Raw genomic sequence first — 25466 nt, 5'->3', positions numbered from 1 at the left:
TGGGAATATTGTGGAAAGCAAAATCACCATCCATGAGAGAAAACCTGAATTTCTCGACACAAAATGCAGCGTCAGGCACAGAGGTATTACTGTATCATACTGACCGTAATATTTAACTGTGCATTTGATTCGTTTGGTTCCTTTTTATTTCCGGAGAGGCCTAATCTACTCGTAGCGCCACGATGGATTCTCACGTCCTCTCGGTTTAATTGAGTTCCGGCTCTGCGTCAGAGTTTAGCCCATTAGCTTGTTTGTTATCCTCAGTGGATGCAGAGCAAAAAAAAAAAAAAGAGAAGTGCTAAAGGCAATATTTTTTGTGGGCAATAATTAAAGGTCCTGGAAAGATTTTATTTAAAAGAGCTCAAGAAAGTGAGCCGGTGCGATGAGGAGTTACAAAATCAAGGCTGATATGAATTCTTTTCACGCTTCTCGGTGTTAGCGCTCCGACCCGACAGACTACGCGCATTCGCTCGGGTTTAATTTCAGGGTGAACACCGGCGCTGGTAAATTGTGCCTGAGCACTGAGGGATGTTTTTAAGCTCTGACCTGATTGGCCGTCAGTGGCGTGCTGTGAATTTATAAAATGATGAAGCAAAGTCTCTTATGTGTTTGTTTGTTTGTTTTAGTTCAATGCATATTTATGCTTTAATTTGATGTTTGCACAGTGTTAATGGAACTGAGCATACTTAACGGAACTGGAAAATTGTGAAATGACAAGTGGGACACTCTCTTTAACATTATGGTCATTATCACTTATGATTCATGATTAGTAATCACAACATTTTTTCTCTAGTCAAATCAACTTAAATAATTTATTTAGTTCAGATAACATAAAATTTTGAGTTTCTGATGATTAAATCATTCTCCTTCATTGTATTAACTCACTTTTTCCAGTTCAACGGAACTTAAAATTTTAAAGCAACCAGGTTACTTACTTTTTTTAAGTTAAACCAACTATATATATATATATATATATATATATATATATATACACAGTATATATATATATATATTTTTTTTTTTATTCATTTATTTTTTTTTATTATTATTATTTATTTTTATTTTTTTACAGTGTACGCAATACAGATGTATTTAAGTCCTACTTAAGTGGGTCAAAAACACTACAGCTCAGGGGATGGCATTTACTACAAATGCAAACTAATATTTTCCCTTTATTTTTTACTTTTTTATTTAAAGTGTCCAAAAACATTATGTTCAGTTCACACTATCTATAATAAGTGGGACTACTCTCTTTTTAAAGTATGGGAAAGTGTACTTCTTTTTCACAAGATCAAACTTATGTCAGCATTGCTTCATATGAACTACTTTCTAATTTTATTATAATTTTTTTAACACCATTTACGTTATACTATCAAAAGGAACAGATACTATAATATTTGTTTAATTTAGTTTACTTATTAGCATGTATATTAATAGGATATCGGTTGTTTATTAGTACATATAAAGTATATAGTAATGCCTTATTCTGCATGAACATATTCTACATCCCTTAAATCTTATTGAATACCAAAACCTAACAACTAACAAACTTTCTAACAATTAATAAGTAGAAATTAGGAGTTTATTGAGACAAATCACATAGTTAATAGTTATAGTGAGAATTTGACACTAAGTTTACATTACAATGCTATTTATTAAAACAAAATCCAGTTAAAACGCATGTTTTGTTTTCTACTTATCTGACCTTAAGTCATTGGATACTCATCAATACGGGTGTCATGACGGTCGATGGACAGAGGTCTAATTTTACTAAAGAGGTCATTCACAGATCAAGCTCATGTTGTGGTCTAGTTTGTCCATTTTCCCTAGTTTGACTCATCCAGGCTGATTTGCAGACAGGGTATGAGCCAGTCTCAGTGTGATGGAGGCCTTCTCACCTGTGTTTCTGTGTGTATTTCCCTGATTCAAATTCACAGCACACACACACACACACACACACACACACTGCTCTCTCTGAAACATTCACTGCTGGATAGTGTTGATTCAGAAAAATAAGCTCTTGTAAAGACTTACATATAAAATAATCGTCAGAATATGTCATTTGTTTGGACTGGAACCGTTTAGAAGAAACAAAATATAATCTATAAAATGCTGGGTTGTTCCAACACATGTTGGGTCAAATATAGACAAACCAAACCATTGGTTTATATTTTTTTATTATTAAATATGTAACTCAACAGTTTGGTTTGTCCACAATTTAAAACTTAAATCCTTTATAATGTGTACACTTGTTTCAACCCAAATATGGCTCAAATATGGACAAACCCAAATGTTGGGTTAAAAATGTAATAAAAAAAAAAATTACAGTTGAAAGTAAAAATATAAATTACATTTCTAACCCAACATTTGGGTTTGTCCATATTTGACCCAAGTGTTGGATTAAAACAACCCAGCACCATTAGCTGTGAAACGATTGATCGTGATTAATTGCATCCAAAATAAAAGTTTGTGTTTACATAATATATGTGTGTGTGGTGTCTATATATTTAAGAAAAATTGGTTATTAATATGTATATTTATGTATAATATTACACTCTAAAAATTGTTGGGTTGTTTTAAACCAACTTTGGGTCAAATATGGACAAACCCAGCCATTGGGTTACATTTTTTTTTAATTGCATTTTTAACCCAACGTTTTGGTTTGTCCATATTTGTCTCAAAATTGGGTTAAAACAACCCAGCATTTTTTAGAGTGTAATTTTGTATAAATATATATATATATATATATAAAGTATACACATGCAAATATTTCTTAAATATATACATGCATGTGTGTGTATTTATATATACAAAATAATTATACACACTACACACACATATATTATGTAAACACAAACTTGTATTTTTGATGCGATTAATCGTGATTAATCGTTTCACAACCCTTCAGGCATTTAACCAAAAACCAGTTTGACTTCAGGACTATGTAACTGGGAGCTGAAAATAATCATTTATTTACAAGTTATATGACTCATTTCTATTTTGTGGATGTCAAACTTTCCAATCTCATCCTTCCCTTCCTAGTGCACTAGGTTTGGGAACAGATCTAACAGCGATACGCCAATGAAACACATGCGTCATGAGCAAACACAACAAGAGCTTTTGTTTGTGTGTGTCATTGGGTCAGAGCATTGCAAACCTCTGGTGTGTGTTTGTCCTCTCTTCCGGCCAGTGGAGGAGCTGTGTGTAACGTTCTGGAAGTGTGTTATCTCCATAGTGGTGTTGGTCCGGAAACTCTCTTTAAACCTCTGCATCAGGGCCTCGACGCTCTCTTGATCGGGGTCCATCGCTGAAACAAACACACACACACACGCCTGTGAGACACACACCTCTGCTGAAAGGCGTTAGAGGGCAGCGCGTGATTTACTACATGCTGAAAATGCTGTAGTCATGGTTATCTATTCCTGTGTAAAAGAAAAAAAAAAGAAGATAAATGAAGGTATGGGCGTGAGATGATTTACTCAGTAAACGGTTTGTCCTTAAAAGAGAAACGAGGACATATGAGTTATGCACAACTTCATTTATCCCGTCTTTAACACGCTCTCCTCTTCTGTCCACTGTCTTATCTCTCTTTTCTCTTCTCATGAACGCTTTGATGCGTTTTGAAAAAGTGCAGGTCATGAGGGAAAACTATTCCCTCTTCAGCAGTTTTGAGAGTAAAAGTCGTAGTGTGCCATGATAATCTTGAGACGGTTCCTCCTGAAGATTCAAAGTTCAGCAGTAGCAATCCTTGAAAAATGTCCCCAAAATGCCCAAAATAGTGGAGCAGTGACTTAATAGAACTACCTGGACATTAGTATGAGCCTTGACCATGTTTCATTTCAAAACCAAGGCCACTGAGATGCTACAACTGGATGCCGGAACGTGGATAAAGGGATTTGTTCCCATTCGGATGCAGAAGCATCAATGAGGTTATTAGAGAAAGTGCATCTAAGTGTGTTAAGAAACATGGTCATGAACGTCTACTCTCTTTAGGTGCACTCAAGTGGCCTTTTATTTCAGTTCTTTAAAAAATATACTTTTAAGATTGGAAATGCACATTCAAAACAACCAATTGCTATTCTTTTGTTCATTGACGCATCAAGCCTGTATGCTTTACGTAGTAACTGTGTAGTTAAAAACATAGATCAAACGGGGTCGACCACACGCTCTTGGATGTAAACCTTTATTTTGCATTAGTCACGCTGTTAAAGGAGTAGTTCACTTTAAAAAAAAAAACAAAAAAAAAACTTGCAAAAACATAATTTACTCACCCACGTGTCATCCAAGATGTCCATGTCTTTCTTTCTTCAGTCGAAAAGAAATTAAGGTTTTTGATGAAAACATTCCAGGATTTTTCTCCATATAATGGACTTCAATGGGGTCCAAATGGTTCAAGGACCATGAGAGTTTCAGTGCAAACTGGAAACTGTTCAAAGGGCTTTAAACGACACCAGACGATGAATAAGGGTCTTATCAAGCGAAACGATCGCTCATTTAATAAATAAATAACAAAGTTTAATTTTTATAAGTTTAAATGCTCACCTTGGTCTGTACTGTGATGAGCGTTCGTGACTCTCCTGTTTGAACTTGTTCATCAAAATGAACAAATCTTTTTTTCGAGTCATGACTTGAAGGGTCCTTGATAAGACCCGTATTCGTCGTCTGGTGTCGTTTAAAGCCCTTTGAAGCTGCAACTCTCATTTGGACCTTGAACCGTTTGGACCCCATTGAAGTCCATTATATGGAGAAAATGGAGATCTTGGATGACATGGGGGCGAGTAAATTATCAGCAAAAGTTTTTTTTTTTTTTTTTTTTTTTTTTTTAAGTGAACTACTCCTTTAAGGTCACACTATCACTCTTACAATTCGATTAGAACCATGTGATGTTACAGGCCAAATGGAGAGTGACTTCATTTTATTGAACTAAAATTCCACGCAGATGGAGTGCAACCTTCACAAGTGTGTGTGCTGTAGTTTATGGAGAGTCACTGCAAGATTTGAGTTAACGTCTCGGGCCCCCCGTTTGGAAATCAAGAGCACTTCCAGACGGGGGGCCAAAGGAAAGATGGGCAAGTGTGGTGCGATGCTCACAGCCAGTAATGTTAGTATTATTTTCCAACTGGCAGTAAAACAGACTCCCTCAGGGGACACCGCTGACCCATCTGAACACGTTCTGGCCCATTTGCACCACAGCAGAGGCATAATATATAAAAATAAACTTCCCTCTTGTTGTCTGCGCCAGGAGTGGGAGGAGGCGAAACGGAGAGATGGAGTGGGATGAGATGCCTCAAAAAGTCGCAAACAATTTATCTCCCGCCTCCATTACAAAGACCCATCGCTACTCCCCTCCCGACGGCCGGTGCTGCATCACAACTTCAATTAACTTGAGATATGTAGAGGGCCGCTCTCTCGGCACAGTCGTAATGGCTCTGGACAGGGCCGATTTCCCCCCTTTATGTCGAAGGCCCCCTGACGGAGAAGTTTGCAGATGGACGAAGCCGTGGTCCCTGGAGTGAGCGACTGGTTATATTGGGATGGGTTTCAATGGTGTGTGCCATTCTGTCTAATCAGCAGCTGCTTGTTTCATGTAAGTGGATGTGTGGATTGTGTTCACTGTGGAAAACAATCGTATCACTGCCAGTGCTGGATTATCCATAGACTGGACTGGGTGAAGTGATTAAGATAATGACTAGACATTTCAAATATGTCATGTTTTGTATTTTGTGAACAGTTACTGAGACAATATATATAGAGAGAATAAAAAATATATATATATATATGCATGTACACTGTAAAAAATGTTTTCAAGATTTGTTATCACAACATATTTTCTTTTGTCAAATCAACTTTATAATAATTTATTTAGTTGAGATAACTTATTATTTTGAGTTTATGATGGTTAAATTAATCTCCTTCATTGTATTAACTCACTTTTTCCAGTTCTATCAACTTAAAATTTTAAGGCAACCCAGGTTACTTACTTTTTTAAGTTAAACCGTCAATATTTTTTTTACAGTGTAGAGAATTGCGGTTGGGTCGTGGTGTATTTGCCCCATCCTCTCAGTCAGAGTCGATCCCGCCAATTTATAATATTCAATTCGAAATGGATCAACAGCATCAGCTTAATGGTTGTACGAAACGTAAATTAAAAAAAGAGAAAATATCACGACACATGGCCACCTTTCAAAAAGTACCTGCACTTGTCTGCACTCTCCCTGCTGGCTATTGAATCTGAACTATACACTCTTAGAAGAAATGCTTCTATTTAGAACCAGAAATGGTTCCATCCCCCGCTTCATATATGGAACTCTATTGTGGTGAGCAGGACGGCCGAGGGACGTGAGAGAAAGTCGCGAGGCCGGTGGTGCGATTGCTAATGAGCAGCACCTGCGAGGCACACCGGTCTCGCATCTCTCACGAAGGAGCGGAGCCATAAAGGGGGAGCGACGGAGTGGATGATCGAGAGAGGAACAGGCCTGCTTTTGTTTGTGTTTTATATTTTATTTGGTAAGCCAGCAGTCGTCCGCGAGGGGCTGCTGGCCGGTATTTTATATTTTATTTTCGGTAGCCAGCAGTCGTCCGTGAGGGGCTGCTGGCAGGTATTTTGTTTGTTTATTTTGTTTAAATAGAGTTTTATTTTATTATTATTATCCGGTTCCTGCCTCCTTCTTCCCTGAACTTTGTTACATCTATATAGAACCTTTTTTGGTAAAAGGTTCTATTGGCCAAGTATGGAACCCCAGGGTTCTATATAGAGCCCAGAGGAACCCTATTTTAAGAGTGTATAGAACCTTTTAGGAGTTTCAAATACGTAGCACTGATAGAACCTTTTCTTCTAAGAGTGGATTTGAATCTAATTAACAAATTTGCATGCACAAAGTGTAGATAAAACATTTTCTGCTAAAGGTAAGGCTCATTCACCATTATTTCTGGGCAAATGTGTGACGCTGTTGTCGATTTGAAATCTGATATGGTTGCTTGCAACAGTCTTTCGTGGACTTGCTTATTTCGTATATGTTTGCAATGGGGTTTTTTAGACATATGGTTGTGCCTACCCTATCTCACGAATTCGTACGAGTGATTCAAAAGTGACTAATTCGTACTAATTCATACGAATTTGTACGATTTGTCTAAACCCACGTGACGGTTATGTTTAGGGGCGGGGTCAGGGGTGGGTCATTCGTACGAATTCATACGAATTGGCTAATTCGTGAAATATGTACGATTTAGCAAAATCGTACTAATTCGTATGAGTGAGGTCGTACGAATTGCTACGAATTAGCCACCGCGTAAAATTCATACGAATTCCCGTGAGATCGGGTTGGTTGTGCATGCGGTTCTCATATATGCCGTTTTTGATGGAAGTAAAGATTTCTGCTAAAGGTAAGGCTTATTCACCATTACTTCTGAGCAAATATGTGACGCTTTTGCCGATTTGAAATCTGATATGGTTGCTTGCAACAGTCTTTCGTGGACTTGCTTATTTCGTATGAATTTATACGAATTGGCTAATTCGTAAAATATGTAAGATTTAGGAAAATTGTACTAATTCGTACGAGTGAGAAATTCTGGGGGGGGGGGGGGGGGGGGGGCACTACACTGTGTTAATACGAGCCTGATCACTGCATTTACAGAATAAGTCATCTGGTGTTTTTTGTTTGTTTGTTTGAGTGTGGAACAAGGATAAAGGCCCTTGCACACTGAGTCCGAAACTTTCGTCCATCATAAAAAAATCGAATCGGGTTCGATTTTATGCGTTTTTTCGCATCCATAGCAAGCAGTTTGAATGGAGTTTGACTGACGAATACAAATTCAAACCGAATACCACCGAATCACAAATGCAAAAATATTATTTTTCAACTGTTTCTAAATATTCTAAAAGCACAAACACAATAACAGCAGTTCTTCTGTGAACTGCATGTGTTCTTTTATCCGTGCAGCGCTGTGGTAGATTTGGAGTCAAACGCTGTTTCTCCACTGTGGACCCATAACAAAGACGACTGAAGACAAAAGCCTTAATTCAATTTGAGCGTGCTCTGTCAGTGTCGATGCTGCTGAACTCTCATTTGACTAATCTCTCACTGAGGCCTACAACACTATTGCACACAAGCTTATTTCTCAAAATCAATTCATAAATATGTCTTATGTATTTGGCAATCCAGAAGAGGGTAACATCCTATTTCCATTGACCAAGGTAAAGCAGGAATAACATATGTATAATAAAACATTGGCAAAGACCACATCTGCATGGGTTTTGAAGTTACCAAGACTTGTGTTGAGGCTCTTGGGAGATTTCAACTGTGAATTTCAGATTAAAAGCAACAGTCAGACTCCCATTCATTTTCACCATAGAGCAATAGGGTTTCAACCAAAAACCTTACATAAGTTATGGTTAGGTGTTATGGTGTGTTCACACCGAATGCAAATTTAATTATTTGCGCGAGTAGATTACATACAAAGTCAATGCAAAGACGCGAACAGACGCATCGTTCACTCTGGGCGTCGCAAATGATGCGAATTGGACGACGTGTTTGCCACGAACGTCTTCCGCGCAAGTTGAAAAATTTGAACTCAAGTGGAAGATTCGCATGACGCTCAACGAAGAGCTATTGTTGTTGAAAATGGAGGCGATGCTAATTGTTGCTGTCTGTTGGTACCCTGAAATATACGATCAAATGTCGTATGCTTACAGAGACTGGGCGAAAATGGAAAGGAGAAAACGGTTAAATTCACCAAGTGGAGTGGGCCTCTGGATGCTGCTGTGAACCCAGACACGTCAGCCTTTCCTCCGTATTTGAGACTTCCACAACAAGTACAGAGCAGAAATATCTTTTATTTCAGACATGACGGAAACGTATGCCAGAAAGAAATTCTGTTGTTGTTGTTTTTTTTTTATTCGCGAGTGGGTTAGTTGGGTAACTAGACGCGGATTTGACGCTCTATTCGTGTACAGTGTAAACACACCATTAGGGTTCGGGTTAGTAGAATAAGTTGACTTGTAGTTGCCAAGTTACTTATAATCAACATCTGTTGGGGAACTATCAAAAAAAAAAAGTGTTAGCAAATATTAAGTAGACCATCTACTAATACTAATTAAAGTTGACATGCAAACTCACTTATAGTTAGTAGAATGTCTAAAGTGGACTATCGAAATAAAGTGTTACCATTTTTATAATGTTAAAAAAAAAAAAACAAATATTGCAAATCATTGTATACTATAGGCCTACTTGTAGAAGTGCAAGTCTTACAAATCACAATACATATCGATTTGGCACCCAAGCACCGCAAAAGTAATGATAAGTGTATCGTCCTATCCCTACAGAATATGTCATGCCATTTGCAGTGCATCATGGGATAAGGAGTTCATTCACTTTTTTTTCTGATTATCATTAAACGTGCACACTCAGAAATTGCTATTAAATTTCACAAATAACAACAAAATACATTGCAAGTAACACATTGTGACAATTTGAAGTAGAAACACACTTTAAAATAATGGTCCAGAACACTAATAGTTCTTGACGAGTAACTAGGTAACACTTAGTGATGAATTGTATGACCATGTTCAGAGTAAAATGTCTGAGACACGTTAATGATGTGATTAGTAAATCATTGGTAATTCTCTATAATTTCCCATTGTTAGATATTAGTTCTTAATGAGGCTAATCTCATTCAGTAATTAATGATTGCCTAATTGCAAACCATCTCAGTGCTAAATTAGCTATTTCGAACACCACTAGTAAATCTTGTTTCTCTAGTAGATGAAGTGTTAATGTAGCTTTACTCATTTGCCATGCATTCCTTCCAGCCTAGTTACCTAATAATGACGGAGCATATTAGTGTAACCAAAATACCAACGCATTCTCATCCCAAGGCGTCATATACTGACGCTTTAGCCAATGCGTATCCATCTGACGCACATGGCACCCTTTAGCGTCAAAATAACACGCTTTGGTTATGGGTAGGTTTAGGTGTGGGGTAGTGTTAGGGTTAGACCACTAGGAGGCGCCTTCTGGCCCATATCTGCATCTCATGTGTGTCGGATGTCTACGGATTGGCAAAAGCATCAGTATATCACGCCTTGGGATGAGAACGGGCTCAACACGTCACTGTCACGCTCTCAGAGAGCAAAGTGTGGTAAAGGTGCAGTAATGCTCAGTATTCCCTGCCGGGTCTTTGACTGTGCTCAAGGCTAATCCAGCCACGGCTAACCAAACAAATCGAGACTGAGCCGGATCCACTTAAGACCCGACCTGCCATGACTGAGAAGTACAGGTTAACTGCCCCATGCATATTTCATGCCCGCGTGTTTGTTCTGTTGGGAGTTGGAGATGAAATCTTTAAGAGTCTGCGCTCCTCAGGCGGCCATCGTTCATCCCTGATGGTTTGCTGTGTGTCCGTCTTGCTCGAGCCGTGACAGTTTATTGATCGGGTCCTTATAAATGCAATCAGTTGCCTTTCCAGGGCCATCCCATCATTTGTGTTTAAATGGGATATCGGGGTTTAGTTGACCGTTGTTCTAACGGTCCACTCGCGAAATCATTCAAGACAGCCAAGATTGGACAATTTGTTCAGCCAACTCAATTCTTACTGACCGCGCTAGACGTGGATCAATAAAACATACAACAAAACAACATTGATGTTGAAAATGACTAAATATTCACAGAGCCAGTAAGCAGGTCTGCGTGTAAACATAGCGTCCCAGTTCAGTGAGTAACCTGAAGACATTGTCTCTAATGATTTAGTATTTAACTGTGCATTTTTAGAGACAGGCCAAGTCTGTGACTGTCTGGAGTCCTCTGTGATATTGATCACACATCACGACTGGCACAAACCGAGACAAAATCACACTGCATGATTTATAACCCAATTTACGATTTGCCGAAAGTCAGAGCCAGTGTACAGTCAGAGGAAATAGATTTCACAGAAAATCGTGCAGTGTGTGATGGGACAGACTCTGAAGTTTAGCTTTGTGTCAGAAGTAGCACAGGCACTGGGATTCGTCACACCACATATCCAGTGTAGATAACACAGTCTCATCCCAAAAAGTCATATAACTGACGTTTTGGGACGTATTTTGACCATACGTCAATATCAGCCTTTTTAGGGCCCCCTTAAATGTCGGTAGATGGCGGTCCCGGGCCGTCATACAACTGACGCTTTACCTTTAACGTCAGTTAGGTGACGGGTTAGGTTTAGGGTTAGGTTTAGGTATGGGGTAGAGTTAGGATCCCATAACCTCATCTACCGACGTTTAAGGGGGCCCTAAAAAGGCGAATATTGACGTATGGTCAAAAGACGTCCCAAAACGTCAGTTATATGACGTCTTGGGATGAGACCGGGCTGGTGTAGACAGCATCACTGATTATAATGGGTTTTTATTTGCTTTTCTCGCATCCCGTTGCACCAGTCATCCGTTTAATGTACGATGGTCAGATTAAATCTGTAACCCTTCACAGAGTCGGCAAGTGTATGATGACTGCAATAAAGATTCAAATTAAAAAGTTGTGTAGTGCATTTCAGCTTTTACTTTGTAATTTTAAAGATTAACGCCTCAACCATTCTTGCGCTTTTCATCTATGTGCTTTATGCATAGAAAATGAATGGTAAAAGTTGGTTGACATTAGATTTACTTTTACATTTGTTAATAGGAACTAACAATGAGCATGCTTCTTAGGGTTAGTTCATACCAAAATTGCAATTCTGTCATCATTTACTCACACTCGTGAAACTGTAACACTTTCCTTCATCTTCAAAGCACAAATGAAGATATTTTTAATAAAATTTGATAGATTTCTGTGATTGAAAGTCTATTCACTCAAAACTCTGATGCTTCAAAACAAATTAACATGAATCAAGGGGGAGAGATATGATCATTTTGTATCATGAACGGACTGAAGTTAGGCTTAAACTATCCAAATCATATAGGTTTAGGTTATGATCCTTTTATAAACCAGAACAAGTCTTACAAGTTTGGAACGACATGAGGGCGAGTAATTAATGACAGAATTGAAATTTGTTGGTGAATTATCCCTTCAATTTCAACATTTACTAATACATTATTAAAATCAAAAAGTTGTATCTGTTAATATCATTGAATTAACCTGAGCTAACGTCAACTAAACAATGAATGGATCTATTTTTATTAACTGTTCTGTAACAAATGCATAGCTTATTGTTAGTTCATGTTAGCCTAACATTATTTTAAAGTGTCACCAAATACAAAAACCAAATGAGTGTTGAAATACACAGAAGTCTTTAGATTAACAGCAAGAGCATCAAACCATCGACTCCTTCATTTTCTTAACCGCTGCCACCGGGAAATGAAGAAAGTTGCACGCTTGGGTTTGAAACAGAGTAAAACTTAGTGAAACTTAAATGAGTAGTTCACATTTAAAAAAAAAAAAAAAAAAAAAAACTTTTGCTGATAATTTACTCACCCCCATGTCATCCAAGATGCCCACGTCTTTCTTTCTTCAGTCGAAAATAAATTAAAGTTTTTGATGAAAACATTCCAGGATTTTTCTCCATATAATGGACTTCAATGGGAACCAAACGGTTCAAGGTCCAAAATACAGTTTCATTACAAACTGTTCAAAGGGCTTTAATCGATTCCAGACGATGAATAAGGGTCTCATTTAGCTAAATCATAGCTCATAAAAAAAGTGTACATTTTATGAGCTCAAAAAGAACGAATTGAACAGGAGAGTCACAAACGCGCATCACAGCTTATAAAGCTTAAACTTTGTTATTAATTTATTAAATGAGCGATCGTTTCTCTTTATAAAACCCTCATTCATCGTCTGGAATCATTTAAAGCCATTTGAACAGTTTGCAGTTTGCACTGAAACTCTCTTTTAGATCTTGAACCGTTTGGACCCCATTGAAGTCCATTATATGGAGAAAATCCTGGAATGTTTTCATCAAAAACCTTCATTTCTTTTCGACTGAAGAAAGAAAGACGTGGACATCTTGGATGACATGGGGGCGAGTAAATTATCAGCAATTTTTTTTTTTTTTTTTTGAAACTTTAATAAGAAGTACAATCATGCCTGCTTTTTATCTAAGACAAGACACACATTTTATCTGCCCTGCCTATAGCCTGAAACAGCAGGAGTTCAGGGACAGGGTGGAGAAAAGCTGCATTTACTCTAGTCTTCAGTGTCACACGATCCTTCACAAATCACTAACATGATGATCTGATGCTCAAGAAACATGTTTTGATTATTATCATGGTTGAAAACAGTTTTTATTCAGTAGAATTGTCGCTTTTGGTGCATTTTTGATGTTTTTGTTTATTAAAATCTCACTCTTTTGAACACATTTCTGTCAAAAAAAAAATCGTGTACGGGTTTTACACGCTTTGATTTTGTCTGTTTTGGACCCCCGTCACGCTGTCGAAGATGACATTTTTAAAAGCGAAGATTGTCCAGGAAGCATGGAGAAATGTGAAAATGCCCACCTGTCACCTTTGCAGCGAAATTATTTCTGCCACGAGCACCTGTGAATTATGTCTGCGTTTCACAGACAGACACAACAGCGATCTGCATGATTTTGGAGAGTGAACCATAACCAAAGCAAATCCATTCGTCATCATCTGAAGCCCTTCGCCCTTTGTTTCTCCTTCGCTCTCATCTTATCTCCTCTCCTCTCTTATCAGCAGCGACAGTGGGTTAACAGTGTCTTTAGGTCTGGAGCTTGATGCCAGCAAACCCTTCAGATAATCCAGCAAACCCACTAGGGGCGCACGCTGTTTGTTCCATCTTAAGCGTTGTGTGCACTGTGTGTCTATTACATGGGTCCCGTGTGACACTGGAGACTAGATAGAGGAATGCCAATTACCCGCTTGACTACTCGCTGAGCACTAAGACATAAGAAGCGACGGTCAACCATAATTCAGAAAGAAACGGCGTCAGGGTCAAAGTCGGATCCAATCTGGAGAATCACTCGTCTGGCTGTCTGTGCACAGCGGACGCTCATAAGAGCACGAGAACTGTAATAAAGAGACTGACACGCCAGCCATAAACGCCTCTCCTGAGAGATCGTCGACGGACGGTGACAGACGTGGAGACGCTAGAGGCAGATCTGTGTCCAAATGTCCCATAATCTGACGGAGAAACGGCCGGAGTGACGGTTCAACCGCTGTCATGAATGTTCATGTTTGCTGTAAAAAACATCTTAGACATTTCATCAGAGCACTTTTTTTCAGAGACTAAGTGAAAATAAAATCTAAGATCAAATAAGATTAAGCTTAAAGGAGTACTTTACTTAAAAAAAAAAAAAAAAAAAAAAACTTTTACTGATAGAAATTAAGGTTTTTGATGAAAATATTCCAGGATTTTCTCCATATAATGGACTTCAATGGGGTCCAAACGGTTCAAGGTCCAAATGAGAGTTTCAGTGCAAACTGTTCAAAGGGCTTTAAACGATTCCAGACGATGAATAAGAGTCTTATGTAGCGAAACGATCATTTGGTTCATTCAACGAATGAAATTAACAAAATGACTCGAAAAAAGATTTTGATGAACGTTGACAAACCTTAAAAACTTTTTATAAACAGCTGGTACACTCTAAAAAATGCTGGGTTGTTTTAACCCAACGTTGGGTCAAATATGGACAAACCCAAATGTTGGGTTAAAAATGTAATGTAAAAATGTCTGGGTTTGCCCATATTTGACCCAAAGTTGGGTTAAAACAACCCAGCATTTTTAGAGTGTACTTACAGTGATGTGAATACGTTTGGACACCCATGCTAAAGTTGCCTAAAAAGAGGAATAAAAAATCATCTTTTGGATATTGATCTTAATGCCTTAATTAGAAAAATGAGGAAAACTCCAACCTTTAAGGACACCGATTTTCTTTGTGAATGAATAATGTATCATAATTAAATAAATGTTTTTCCTTAAAATACAGGGTGCATAAGTCAGGGCACCCCTATGTTAAATTCCCATAGAGTCAGGCAGATTTTTATTTTTAAAAGCCAGTTATTTCATGAATCCAGGATAATATGCATCCTGATAAAGTTCCCTTGGCCTTTGGGATTAAGATATCCCACATCATCACACACCATTCACCACACCTAGAGATTGGCATGGGGTACTTTCCATAAGATCATCTTTCAATGCAAATCAAACCAGCTATTAGGCTAACTGAGGTTAAACCATGCCGATCTCTAGGTGTGGTGAATGTGTGTGATGATGTGGGGATATTTTAATCCCAAAGGCCAAGGGAACTTTATCAGGATGCATATTATCCTGGATCCATGAAATAACTGGCTTTTAAAAATAAAAATCTGCCTGACTCTATGGGAATTTAACATGACTTATGCACCCTGTATTTTAAGGAAAAAACATTTATTTAATTATGATACATTATTCATTCACAAAGAAAATTGGTGTCCTTAAAGGTTGGAGTTTTCCTCATTTTTCTAATTAAGGCATTAAGATCAATATGCAAAAGATGATTTTTTATTCCTCTTTTTAGGCAACTTTAGCATGGGTGCCAAAACTTATTCATACCACTGTATATTTGTATTCACTTACTTTTATTTAGATTTTTTTTTTTTAGGTACTTGCCAAGAAAACATTTCTCATTCAGTTGAACTTGTACTAAAATAACAAAAAAATTGAAATAAAAACGAATAAAAACTATAAAGAGTTTGTTTGTGTGTGTGTGTGTGGAAATAACTGTCGGTTTCAGCAGGAATCAATAGTCTATATTTGTCATTCAGAAAGTGGAACCAAAACTAGACCTGCAGAATATACAAACCTTAAACAAAGCAATGCTTTCTTACTATTCGGAATATCAATCATCACTTTGTTCATTCCAGACGGCTCATGTTATGAAAATATTTGCGTATGGGAAAGCTCAGGTAACAGCCTTCTGTCTGAGCTGGCATGACATTTATTACATTTAGCAAAGTGCTGTGTGCACAAGTGCTGTGACCACATGGCTTTAAGTATGTAATTACATTGATACACTATACTTATTGTGTCCATACATGTTTTTACATTGTACTTATTTAAAAAAAAATACCTGCATGTGATTACAGCTCTTTGTACATTTGTAATTACACTGTTGACCCTTGCCTTACACCTTAACCCACACCTGTCCCTAACCTACTCAATAGCAGCAAACATGTTTTAAAAATATAATATATCCACATGATGCGTACATTGAAAATATTGTTCTATGTAAATACATAATATTGAATGCCACTTAATATAAAGTGGGACCGAGTGATCTCTCGAATCGCCAACACACTGAATCAAACACACACCATATAAAACTAAAACTAGCCTGGTGTGTCACGGCTCTTAGTCTTCCGAAGGTTAATGGGATGATAGAAGGACTGTAAACTTTACGGCAAACAAAATCAATAATAATGTGGACCAAAAAAACAATTACAGCCTTCGAAGAGATGAAGGTCCACCAGGAAGCCATTTCAATTTTTTTCCAAATCCCAGTTGCATTTGAGTTCAGTGTTCAGTCTCTCTCTCTCTCTCTTAAGCAAGAACAGAGGGAGAGATACTGGAAAACAAGCTGGATGCTCAGCGGTGTGTATTCCCTCTGTGGTTTATTCAATTTGAGAGAGTCTGGGAGAAGCAGGGAAAGCGTCCGGCGACAGAACTTCCTCCCAGCGTGACGACAGAACAAGTGAAGGACACTGATGAGCGGGCAATCGATCACCAAGGGAGGACAAAATTAAATTAAATACACTTATAACACGACACAGTTGTGACAAAGCATGCACTCGGAACAATGCTGGGTTGTTTCAAGACAAATTTGGGTCAAATATGGACAAACCCAAATGTTGGGTTAAAAATGTAAAGGAGAACTCCGGCGCAAAATGAACCTTTTGGTCTAATTACACATTGTTACGTAGTCAACCGTTATCTGAGATTTGTTTTCATGATTGCCGAATGTAAATAGTTTTATCTCTAAAAACAGTTTAGCCTATAACGCTAGTATATGGGGCATAGAGTAATGACAAATAAAAATAGCTTGTTATTACGCTCAAAATAGCCCCACACAAACACGATAGCATAATAAGGGTCCCTACATTCAAACCGAAGCATTGAGAACTTTGTCAGTGTCCAAACAGTTTAATAAGAAGATATTTTATACACACAGTCAACTTCGCGAATACAGGAAGAAGCCATCTTTGAAAAATAGTCTCTACCAGTCGATCTACGAATACAAAGCACATACACTGTAAAAATGAATATGCTTCATCTAATCAAAAAAAAAAAAATGTGGCAATAATTATTCAAATTAATTCCTTAAAACTGAGTAAAACTTAAAAATAAGTACATAAAGTTCAAATGTGACAGGGTTGGGATATTGTAGCTCTTCTGGGTTTGGTTTGAGTTTCGTAACAATAAAAACTGTTTAGTTGTGAACTTTTTTGTGAACGAATCGGCCACTGAAAATCAAGAAACCATCGAAAATCCCTGTTTTGTGTCTATAAGGTGGAAAAATATGATTTCTTATTATTTGTAACCTGACCGTTTCCTGACCTACAAACAAATAAATTCAAAACCAATCAATCTATGAAAAAATGTGACCGTTTCATGCAATAAAGATGTTTCACAGTCATCTATCACACTGTAAAAAAATATATATTTATATATATATATATATATATATATATATATATATATATATATATATATATATTTTCAAAATTTGTTCACAACATATTTTCTTTTTTCAAATCAAATTAAATAATTTATTTAGTTGAGATAACTTATTATTTTGAGTTTCTGATGATTAAATTAATCTCCTTCATTGTATTAACTCACTTTTTCCAGTTCAATCAACTTAAAATTTTAAGGCAACCCAAGTTACTTACTTTTTTAAGTTAAACCAACAATATTTTTTACAGTGTAGTAATCTCAACATTTTTTCTTTTGTCAAATCAACTTAAATAATTTATTTAGTTGAGATAACTTATTATTTTGAGTTTCTGATGATTAAATTAATCTCCTTCATTGTATTAACTCACTTTTTCCAGTTCAATCAACTTAAAATTTTAACCCAAGTTACTTACTTTTTTAAGTTACACCAACAATATTGTTTTACAGTGCACTGACCAGCTTTTCTTCAGTTTAATGTGGATCAGGTCCACATTTTGAACTTTATAAACACCTCGAAACATGGTGAAAAAAAAGGTCATGACTGTGAGATGTGTTTGTGTGTAATTGGTTGTGCCCGTGAATGGCTGAACGCTTTCGTTTATAGCGGCGCTCTGTCCCACTTTCCTTTCTTGTGCTTGACAGTGAAGGTCCTTCAACATGGATAGTAAGGACACAGAGAACAATACTTATGCTAATGATGTACAGTAAAATAATGGTAATTTATGGATTCACTTCACTAAGTCGACCCAGACTGTAATGATACCGTTAAAGAGACACTTTATGACAAATGATCATGGCTGATGGTGTGCATTTCTAAACGTAAATATCTCCGTGCCCGCCCGGGGAATCTCACAAAAACAGACACATTTCACCCCCAAATTAAAAGATAAATAGTAGTTTGTGACTGTTTTTAGAAACTTTAGTAAAGCGTTGACAGCTTTTTTGATAATATCCAGAATATTTTGTTGTATATTGGATTACGTGTCTGGATTGCCCCCTAATTAAAGCTGCATTTGGATCTCAACCTTCGTGTCTTGGAGCAGTTCGTAACAATTAGGCAGTTTTGATTTAATTGCTGTTTAATATTGATGAAGGCATTATTTTATGCATCACTTGTTTCTGCTTCTTCTTCACATGTCTTTTGATTATGAGATTCAGTAGTCTTTCAGAAGATGAGTTATGTGGTTGTTCGTGAAAATCCTAGTAACTGAGCAGATTGTGAAATAATATACAGTATATTCCTTTTCCTCCAATTCCTTTAAATCTTATTCGAGTCATTTGTCAATAACACAATTCCTATTAGATTCTAATTACTCCAATACTATAGCCTATATATTTTAATGTTTACCGAGAATAAGCAGAGATAAATCCAGTTTACACATTCGGCCTCCTCCCTTTTAAATTCAGTTTTCATAGGATACATATACTTTAACAGCTTGACAGACATTTGGTCAAATGTGTGACTGATTGTCTCAAGTGTCGTGCCAACAAAACAATGGGCCTTGTTTCCTTTGGGCTCCTGCCTCGGCTCCGTCACAATCCACATCCATCAACGCTGTGCCAAGACAATCCATAAGCGCTCGCACAGCGGCTGTCAATGAGAACTCAGATCAGCGGTAATCACCAAACACTCGCGGCCTCCTTAGTGTCAGTAACTATGGCAACGTCACAATCAGAGACCGCGACTCACAGACGTGACATGTGACATAAACGATTCATTTTATAAAGATGAGTGAATATTTTAGTTATACACTCTAAAAATGCTGGGTTGTTTTAACCCAACTTTGGGTCATATTTGGCCATTGGTTTATTTTTTTAATTACATTTTTAACCCAACGTTTGGGTTTCTCCATATTTGACCCAAAGTTGGGTTAAAACAACCCAGCATGTTTAGAGTGTAGTTATGATTGATCCGTTGTCATCGTTTGACCTATTTTCATGTACATGATCTCCAGACTGATGGAGACGGGAATAAACATTTCTGAAAAAGAGAGCAAAGAGCAGAAAAAATTGGACAAATTTTGGTCAAATTTGGGTCAAATATGGACAAACCCAAATGTTGGGTTAAAATGTAATTAAAAATTTGAACCCAACTTCAACTCCAACTTCAATTACATTTTTATTTAGGTTTGTCCATATTTGACCCAAATTTGGGTTGAAACAACCCAGCATTGTTTTTAAAGTGTAGTTATGGATTTTGTCTTTCTCCAAGGTGTTTCTTCTTTTATAAAAGAATGGCTTGATCTTTTCTTTCATGCAGAGCCAATTTGAATCACTTTAAACAATCATGAATATGATTGAGTTGTAATGTAAGGATTTTTTTGTTCTATAAAGGCGTAAAGCAGATGTTCGGAAATAACAGGGTTTGTACAGTATTTCAACATCACAGTTAGTCAAAACGGTCCCAGAAATATGTCAGATTTCATTGGAAACATCTTCATTTATGTTACAAAGTCTTACAGGTTACATACACTCTAAAAATGCTGGGTTGTTTTAACCCAATTTTGGGTCAAATATGGACAAACCCAGCCATTGGGTTAAATTTTTTAATTACATTTTTAACCCAACGTTTGGGTTTCTCCATATTTGACCCAAAGTTGGGTTAAAACAACCCAGCATTTTTGGAGTGTAGTTTTGGTTGATCCGTTGTCATCGTTTGACCTATTTACATGTACACGATCTCCAAACTGATGGGGACGGGAATAAACATTTCCGAAAAAGAGAGCAAAGAGGAGAAACAATTGGACATACACTCTAAAATATGCTGGGTTGTTTCAACCCAAATTTGGGTCAAATATGGGCAAACCCAAATGTTGGGTTAAAATGTAATCAAAATTTGAACCCTACTTCAACTCCAACTTCAATTACATTTTTAACCCAACGTTTGGGTTTCTCCATATTTGACCCAAATTTGGGTTGAAACAACCCAGCATTTTTTTAGGTGTTTCTACTTTTGTAAAAGAATGACTTGATCTTTTCTTTCATGCACACTGTAAAACAATATTGTTGGTTTAACTTAAAAAAGTAAGTAACCTGGGTTGCCTTAAAATTTTAAGTTCATTGAACTGGAAAAAGTGAGTTAATACAATGAAGGAGATTAATTTAATCATCAGAAACTCAAAATAACGTGTTATCTCAACTAAATAAATTATTTAAGTTGATTTGACAAAAGAAAAAAAGTTGTGATTACTACACTGTAAAAAAATATTGTTGGTTTAACTTAAAAAAGTAAGTAACCTGGTTGCCTTAAAATTTTAAGTTGTTTGAACTGGAAAAAGTGAGTTAATACAATGAAGGAGATTAATTTAATCATCAGAAACTCAAAATAATAAGTTATCTCAACTAAATAAATTATTATAAAGTTGATTTGACAACAAAAGAAAAGATGTTGTGATAACAAATCTTGAAAATATTTTTTTTACAGTGCAGAGTCACTTTAAACAATCATGAATATCATTGAGATGTAATGTAAAGGCGTAAAGCAGTTTGTACAGTATTTCAACATCACAGTTAGTCAAAACGGTCCAGAAAGTGACAGAAATATGTCCGATTTCATTAGAAACATCTTCATTTGTGTTACAAAGTCTTACAGGTTACAAACGCTCTAAAAATGCTGGGTTGTTTTAACACAATTTTGGGTCAAATATGGACAAACTCAAACATTGGGTTAAAATTGTAATTTAACATTTGAACTCAGTGGCTTGGTTTGTCCATATTTGACCCAAAATTGGGTTAAAACAACCCAGCATTTGTTAGAGAGTAATATATAAGTAAAAAAATGACATTTTTGTATTCTGTGGGATATGATGCGCACACAGTCCACTACAGTAAGCATGACCCAGCTGGGTTTTTTTTTTTTTGGCTGTGTCTGCGCTTGTTCTTTCTGCTATCTATAGCCTCTCTTGCCACAGGCCGGATGAAATATGAATGTATCTCTGTGGCTCTGCGGGTCTCACGCTGATAACATACACAGCTTCAGGACGCGGGACTCTGCAGATAAATTGGCTCTTAATGCAGATGTTGCCCTGAATCACTCCCTGAAGAATAGTGAGTTCGATACAAGCGGTGTGAGGACTGGGAAGAGGTGCTTTAGCTTTTCTTAAGAAAGAGACATATTGGCCTTTTATAAATATCATCGTGACACTAGTGTCATGTGACTCTCTCAAGCAGCAGCCATCGAGCACACTAAGCACAACGCTATATCTTCATATTCGCTTAAACTTTGACGGAGTCGCACCACAAGACTTGTCAAACGGCTACAGCCTCGTTTAACTCCCTGACACCAAGCTGGTTTTGCTCCAGGTACTGATTTTCTATTGGCTTTGCTTCATTATCGAGATTTAAACCTGAAACCTCTATTGTAATTCATATTGAATTTTACCAAATGTTTTATTTTCTTAATTTCTATTGCTTTTTTATATTTTCTATTACTTTTTGGGGTGCACTCTAAAAATGCTGGGTTGTTTTAACCCAACTTTGGGTCAAATATAGACAAACCCAAACATTGGGTTAAAAATTTAATTGGAAAATGTAACCCAATGGCTGGGTTTGTCCATATTTGACCCAAAGTTGGGTTAAAACAACCCAGCATTTTTTAGAGTCTATGCATACGACTGACATGACACATTCATAATCATGGCATGACATATGTTATGAATATGAAGGAAGTTGTATGCGTGTTTACGTTATGTTTATTAAAAAATGCCGGGTTATTTCAACCCAAATTTGGGTCAAATATGGACAAACCCAAATATTGGGTTAAAAATGTAATCAAAAAATAATGTAGTTGAAGTTGGGTTAAAATTTAAACCCAATTTTTAACCCAACATTTGGGTTTGTGTACATTTGACCCAGTTTTGGGTTAAAACAACCCAGCATTTTTAGAGCGCACCCCTTCGAGTAAAGTGTTACCCAATATTAAACAAATAGTATCATAAAAAGGTTCATAGAAAATACAAAAAGCAACAGAAATTAAGAAGTACAAGTTGAAGAAAATAAAACATTTGGTAAAAATTCAATAGACACCATGAATTACAATAGAGGTTTCAGGTTTAAATCTCGATAATGAAGCAACGCCAACAGAAAATCAGTTCAATTATGACTTTTTTAAATGGAAATATGACATTGTTTGAGATGTCTTTGTCATGACAACTGGACATTACTAAGACAACACAACCTGTCATAAACGTGACATAGCAGATTAATGATCAAACTTAAGAAACCACCTAGCTTTATTGGTTAACATTACATTAAAATGTCAGCTGGTTGGTTTTGACATTGGCTGTCATGAAGCCATTATAACTTTTTAATGACAAATTCAATTAGTACCACTGTAGTTGAGGTCACGAAAAATATTCATGACACAGTTATAATGCCTCATGACATGAAGTGACTGAAGAATCTGCACCAAGTTTGATACACGTGATACAAATATAACCAAAGACATCAAAGAAAAAAAAAGTATAGGAAGTGCTTCGTCTATATATAAAAGACGTCAAGCCTGTTTATTTTGCTATTGAGATTCTCATGCACGATTAGATGTTTAGTTGATCAGTTGCACATCAAATATGATAAACTGAAGCTCAAACATGTTTGATGTGCGAGGTTTGTGCTTTCAAACCTCTATTTACCAAAATTTAATCTGTTAATCAGATAAAGTGACAGAATCTCTTCAAAAGACTTTGAATAGACGCTCAGTTTATACACACATATATATATATATATATATATATATATATGAAGAGTTCAGATGCAAAAGCCTCTAAATGCCATTTGAAATTTTCTTCTTTAATGATGATTTTTATCAAACTTGTATATTTAAGTTCAGTAATGTCACTTAAATAACAATTAATAGGTAATTATCATTGCCATTTAAGTGAAATCACTGAACTTAAATATACAAGCTTGATAAAAATGATCATTCTAGAAGAAAATTTCAAATGGCACTTAGAGGCTTTTGCATCTATATCTATATCTATATTATTTTTGGTTGCGTGGACTAAATTTGAGAATTAACATTCAACCTGATCACATTCACATTATTTAATTATTGTACAAGTACACACTCTAAAAAATGCTGGGTTGTTTTAACCCAACTTTGGGTCAAATATGGACTAACCCAGCCGTTGGGTTAAATTTTTACATTACATTTTTAACCCAACATTTCAGGTTTGTCCATATTTGACCCAAAATTGGGTTAAAACAACCCAGCATTTTTTAAAGTGCATGTTCACCTTTGGCTTAATATCTGTCTATATTCAGGTTTGGGTAAAACGATGTTCGAATACGAATTGAATTCGGCTCCAGAAATCACAGAAATGAATGAAGCTGTTATTCTGTCTAATTAAGAAGCATTAACTAAATGTGATGGCAATTAACATATTTCATTAATCTAATTGATAATAGAGCAAAATGACCCTCATTTAGACCCTCAAACTCTCATTTAGACCTTGAACCGTCTGGTTCCCATTGAAGTCCATTATATGGAGAAAATCCTCGAATGTTTTCATCAAAAACCTTCATTTCTTTTTGAATGAAGAAAAAAAGACATGGACATCTTGGATGACATGGGGGTGAGTAAATTATCAGCAATTTTTTTTTTTTTTAAGTGTACTACTTTAATTCCACAAATTCAATCCTCCATTGACCTAAACGGATCTGTCCGTTTCTAAAGTTGCTTGTTAAAGTATCATTTGTTTCATTGCACTTCTTTTTCTAATGATGTTAATTTTTTCATCCTCCAAACATCTCAACCCAGAGCATCACGTTTTCATGTCATCTTGCGATCCATCAACGCCTCTGCTATTTTATCTACATGTGATTTGAAGTGAGCCGGCTTGACAACATGAAGGCCGTTAACAGAACTCATCTTGATCATCAAGGATCATCAGTGCCGTCCTAAGTATAAATGCATGAGGACATAACACAAAATTACAATCACACTTTATGAAATATGCATCTGTGGATGCTAAAAGTCAGTGCGATTTCAGTGATAGCTTTATTATTTTTTTTTTTTACGATTATCCCTCCAGAACCAAGGCTACTGAAACAGGCAATCTCGGTTGCGCTCCTCAATGACACAAAGGAATAAACCCCAAGGATCTCAATTCAGAAGCAGAGGCCATTAGCAGTTTGCAGAAGGCCAGCGCTTAAGCCTCTTTCCTTCCCAGTGACTCTCAAAGGGTAATGAAGCCAGAGACCTTTTTACATCTGGAAAAATCACACCGATGAAAACTGACAGGCCAAGCCGATCGATCCGGCCAGGGTTTGTTCTCATGGGAAGATCCTAATGGAGTTTGAGCACAGCCAAAGCTCCTGAGACTTTACATGCATGTTGGATACATTGCAGATTTATGTTGTTTTTTTTAAGTGTGTGCCATCGACTACACTACTTGTTAGTATGCAACGCTCCCTAAAGCAAAGTATGCTTGCCATTACATTTACCAAGTTTTCAGTGCATTCATAAATAAGTCGTGCATTCCTAAAAGGGATCAGGGAATGATCTGAAATCAAACTGGACTTTGTTTAATGGAATATTGCAAATTATTTATCGGTGCACATCATTATTGTTTTAAATTCATGTTTTTGGTAATTTTGAAACAGAATAACTTTTATCTCTTCTCTGATGACGAGGGCGGGGCTATAACCTGTCACTCACATGAGATCAGCCAATAGCAAACCACAACCATCCAATCAATTCCCCACGGAGAAAGCCAAGCCCCGCCCACATTTGGTCTCATTCCAGAAGCTGATTCAATTGGATATACGACACAATAGGGAGGAAAAGATGAAGGCAACTTCTGTTTAATGCCAACATTACTAATGTAG

The 25466-nt window shown here is 36.7% G+C and overlaps 1 protein-coding gene across 1 annotated transcript in view; it reads right to left on the bottom strand.

Moving 5' to 3' along the window:
• The window catches only part of astn2 (astrotactin 2), a 432572-nt gene that overhangs the window by 245048 nt on the left and 162058 nt on the right, over nucleotides 1-25466 (bottom strand). Inside the window, exon 4 of the mRNA XM_039661894.2 lies at nucleotides 3158-3307. Within this exon, the coding sequence (XP_039517828.2) occupies nucleotides 3158-3307 (150 nt within the window). The remainder of the gene's footprint in view (nucleotides 1-3157; nucleotides 3308-25466) is intronic.

Source organism: Pimephales promelas, chromosome 4 (genome assembly GCF_988280905.1).
Source record: "Pimephales promelas chromosome 4, fPimPro1.hap1.1, whole genome shotgun sequence".
Taxonomy (NCBI): domain Eukaryota; kingdom Metazoa; phylum Chordata; class Actinopteri; order Cypriniformes; family Leuciscidae; genus Pimephales; species Pimephales promelas.
The sequence above is the reverse complement of the archived record's forward strand: the minus strand, read 5'-3'. Positions and strand labels throughout refer to the sequence as shown.